The following is a 3008-nucleotide window of genomic DNA, read 5'->3' as shown; positions in this document are numbered from 1 at the left end:
GTTTTTGTTTAACAGAAAACTGAAATATGACCTATATTTATAATAGGAACCACTAATGGAAACAATAATATTATGCTTTTCATTTGAACCAGCTAAGTAACTCCACTCCATTTAGGTCATTCTACCCAGAATTCAGTTTAGGCCATTTCAAACTGAACAAAATAATGACTTGTGAATAAGATAAGGTGAACAGATTTAAAATATGTTGGTGATGTTCAAATATATCTTTTTTTTTACTTTATCCTAGGAGTCTGTCATAATTCCCACATAAAACTGATGCAGAATATTACAGAACTGACTGAATTTATTCTTGTTGGGTTAACAGATGCCCCATTTCTGCAAGTTCCTTTATTTATCATCTTTACTTTCATTTATTTGATTACATTATTTGGGAATCTTGGAATGATTTTGTTGATTCTCTTGGACTCCCGACTCCACACACCCATGTACTTTTTCCTCAGTAATCTCTCCCTGGTGGACTGTGTTTATGCCTCGGCTGTCACTCCCAAAGTAATAGAAGGTTTTCTCACAGAAGATAAGATCATATCCTACAATGCATGTGCTGCCCAAATGTTCTTCTTTGCAGCCTTTGCTACTACTGAGAGTTTTATTCTGGCCTCAATGGCATATGACCGTCATGCAGCAGTGTGCAAACCCTTGCATTACTCCACAACCATGACAACTATGGTATGTACCTTGCTTCTTTCTGCATCTTATGTCAGTGGACTTTTACAATCTTCCATCCATGTTGCCTTCACTTTCCACCTATCTTTCTGCCATTCCAACGTGATAAATCACTTTTTCTGTGACATTCCCCCACTATTAAGTTTATCTTGCTCCAGTATTTACACAAATGAAATTTTACTCTTCATGTTGGCAGCATTCAACGTTGCTTTTACTCTACTGGTTATCTTGTCTTCTTACTTACTCATATTTCTTGCTATTCTGAGGATGCACTCTGCAGAGAGCCGGAAGAAGGCCATTTCCACATGTGCATCCCACCTTACCACTGTTTCCATCTTCTATGGCACAATTATCTTCATGTACTTACAACCTAGCTCCAGTCACTCCATGGACACTGACAAAATGGCATCTGTGTTCTACACCATGGTCATCCCCATGCTGAACCCTCTTGTATATAGCCTGAGAAATAAAGAAGTCAAGAATGCATTTCAGAAGGTTGCTGGAAAAGCATTGTCTTCACTGGGATTAGTGAATTAATTATAAAGTATCTTGAAGTTCAGGGTACGTTATTTATTATTATTTATTGTTCCTTCCTATTGGATTCTGACAATATTGTAATCCTGAATTCTAGAATAACAAAAATGCACCATATTTGATTTAACACAAATATTTCCTCTAAATTGAGACATTAGCTGCTTGAGAAATTAAGATTACAAGACTCAGGAAGTAAATAAAATTACAAAGATCAGATGTGTCATAAAATTTAAGATTCAGGATATCAGTGAAAGTGACCAGGTTCCTGAGCTCAGAAAGTTATAAGAATCACAAAAGCTAGTCCATAGAACCAGGAGAGTACAATAATTCCAGAGACTTCCAAACCACACTTCCTGAAAGTCATTTATTGAGGTACAGAAATTCATATATTTTTTTTCTGAGTGATCACCCACTTTGCTCAGACTTTCTAACAAAGCATCTCTCTTAGATACACTCACTTTCCTGCAGACAGATCCTTATCCATTGTCATTTAAGTCATAACCATGACAAAACTCATCCTTTCAGGAAGACAGACTTGCATGAAATTGTCTAATCTGCATTCCTCTTGCAGAGTCTCTAGGTTGACAAGACATTCTTCACATCTCAGTCACAAAACAACTATTTTTATAGGAACTGATAACTAGGTAGGTAAATAGTTCAATGGGTATTAGAGTGCTAGACTCATTTTTATGTTTTATTAGTTTTTTAATGTTTCATACAATGTTTTGTTATTTTCACGCCTTTTAAATTAACATTTCCTCCATTGTGCCCATCTATTTGTATGCACATTTGTTTGCTCTGATAAAATCTAATATGATCCTGACATGATATTTGATGTGTGGCTTTCTGTGAAAGTATGGTTAGCCTCACAGTGGCTACACAGTTAGAAAACAATAAACAAACAATAAATCAAAAAAACAAACAAAAATAGCTTCACTTCTTCCCAGCAGGTATCAATTGGTAATACCTTTATTGATAGTAGCAAGAGTATATGCGCAGCTCTTCTCTGAGGTTTTCAGTTGGGTTATTGAATTTTTAAATACTACCTTAATTTTTGCTTAATTTTTCTTCAATTTGTCCATCTTTATATTGAAACCATTTTCAAATCCCAAGTTCTGTTTTTTTTTTTTTTGTTTTACTCAGCCATATATTTGTGTTTTCTTGGGCATCGCTCAGATATTTATTGCTATTCACATTAAGTTCACTGAGGTACTTGTTATGGTCTTATGCAAACATCTTTGATCTTTTGAAAAAGTTACTGATTAATTTTTTTAATTTCTGTCTACTGGACTTCAGCAATTCCTTTCTAGACAATTTTTATTATCTTTTATTTTAGGGGAAATGTACATTTTGGCCCTAAATATTATATAAGTGTCTTAGTGTGTGTGTGTGTGTGAGAGAGAGAGAGAGAGAGAGAGAGAGAGAGAGAGAGAGAGAGGAAGAGAGAGAGAGAGAGAGAGAGAGAGAGAGAGAGAGATTATGATTAGTTTTAAACCTATTGACATCTCCTCTTGGATCTGTCTCATCTGAGGTCCTTAGGTGCCTTTTCTGTGTAGCTTAAACATCTAAAGGGTGGAATGATATGGCAGGTGAGGTTATAGGGACTTACAAGTTGTGTAAGCATAGGGATGGTAAACTAAGGCTAGTCAGGTATTTAGATATACTGAAAGAAATCTGACATCAAGGAGATGTGTCAGACTACATATCAGATATAGGATCTGTACAGGACTTGGAGGATGAATGTGGCTTAAGGAAGGAGAGTGGAAGAAGTAACGAGGGAGAACAGAAGG

General features: G+C 35.7%; 1 protein-coding gene across 1 annotated transcript; it reads left to right on the top strand.

Moving 5' to 3' along the window:
- Positions 1–276: 276 nt before the first annotated feature.
- Positions 277–1221, top strand: LOC308416833 (olfactory receptor 5B12-like; the record flags this gene model as incomplete). Its single annotated transcript, XM_080911927.1, has 1 exon — positions 277–1221. The coding sequence occupies one exon, from the start codon at positions 277–279 to the stop codon at positions 1219–1221; it is 945 nt and encodes a 314-aa protein (XP_080768053.1).
- Between the last annotated feature and the right edge of the window lie 1787 nt (positions 1222–3008).

Source organism: Micromys minutus (genome assembly GCF_963924665.1).
Source record: "Micromys minutus genome assembly, chromosome: 2".
NCBI lineage: Eukaryota > Metazoa > Chordata > Mammalia > Rodentia > Muridae > Micromys > Micromys minutus.
The sequence above is the reverse complement of the archived record's forward strand: the minus strand, read 5'-3'. Positions and strand labels throughout refer to the sequence as shown.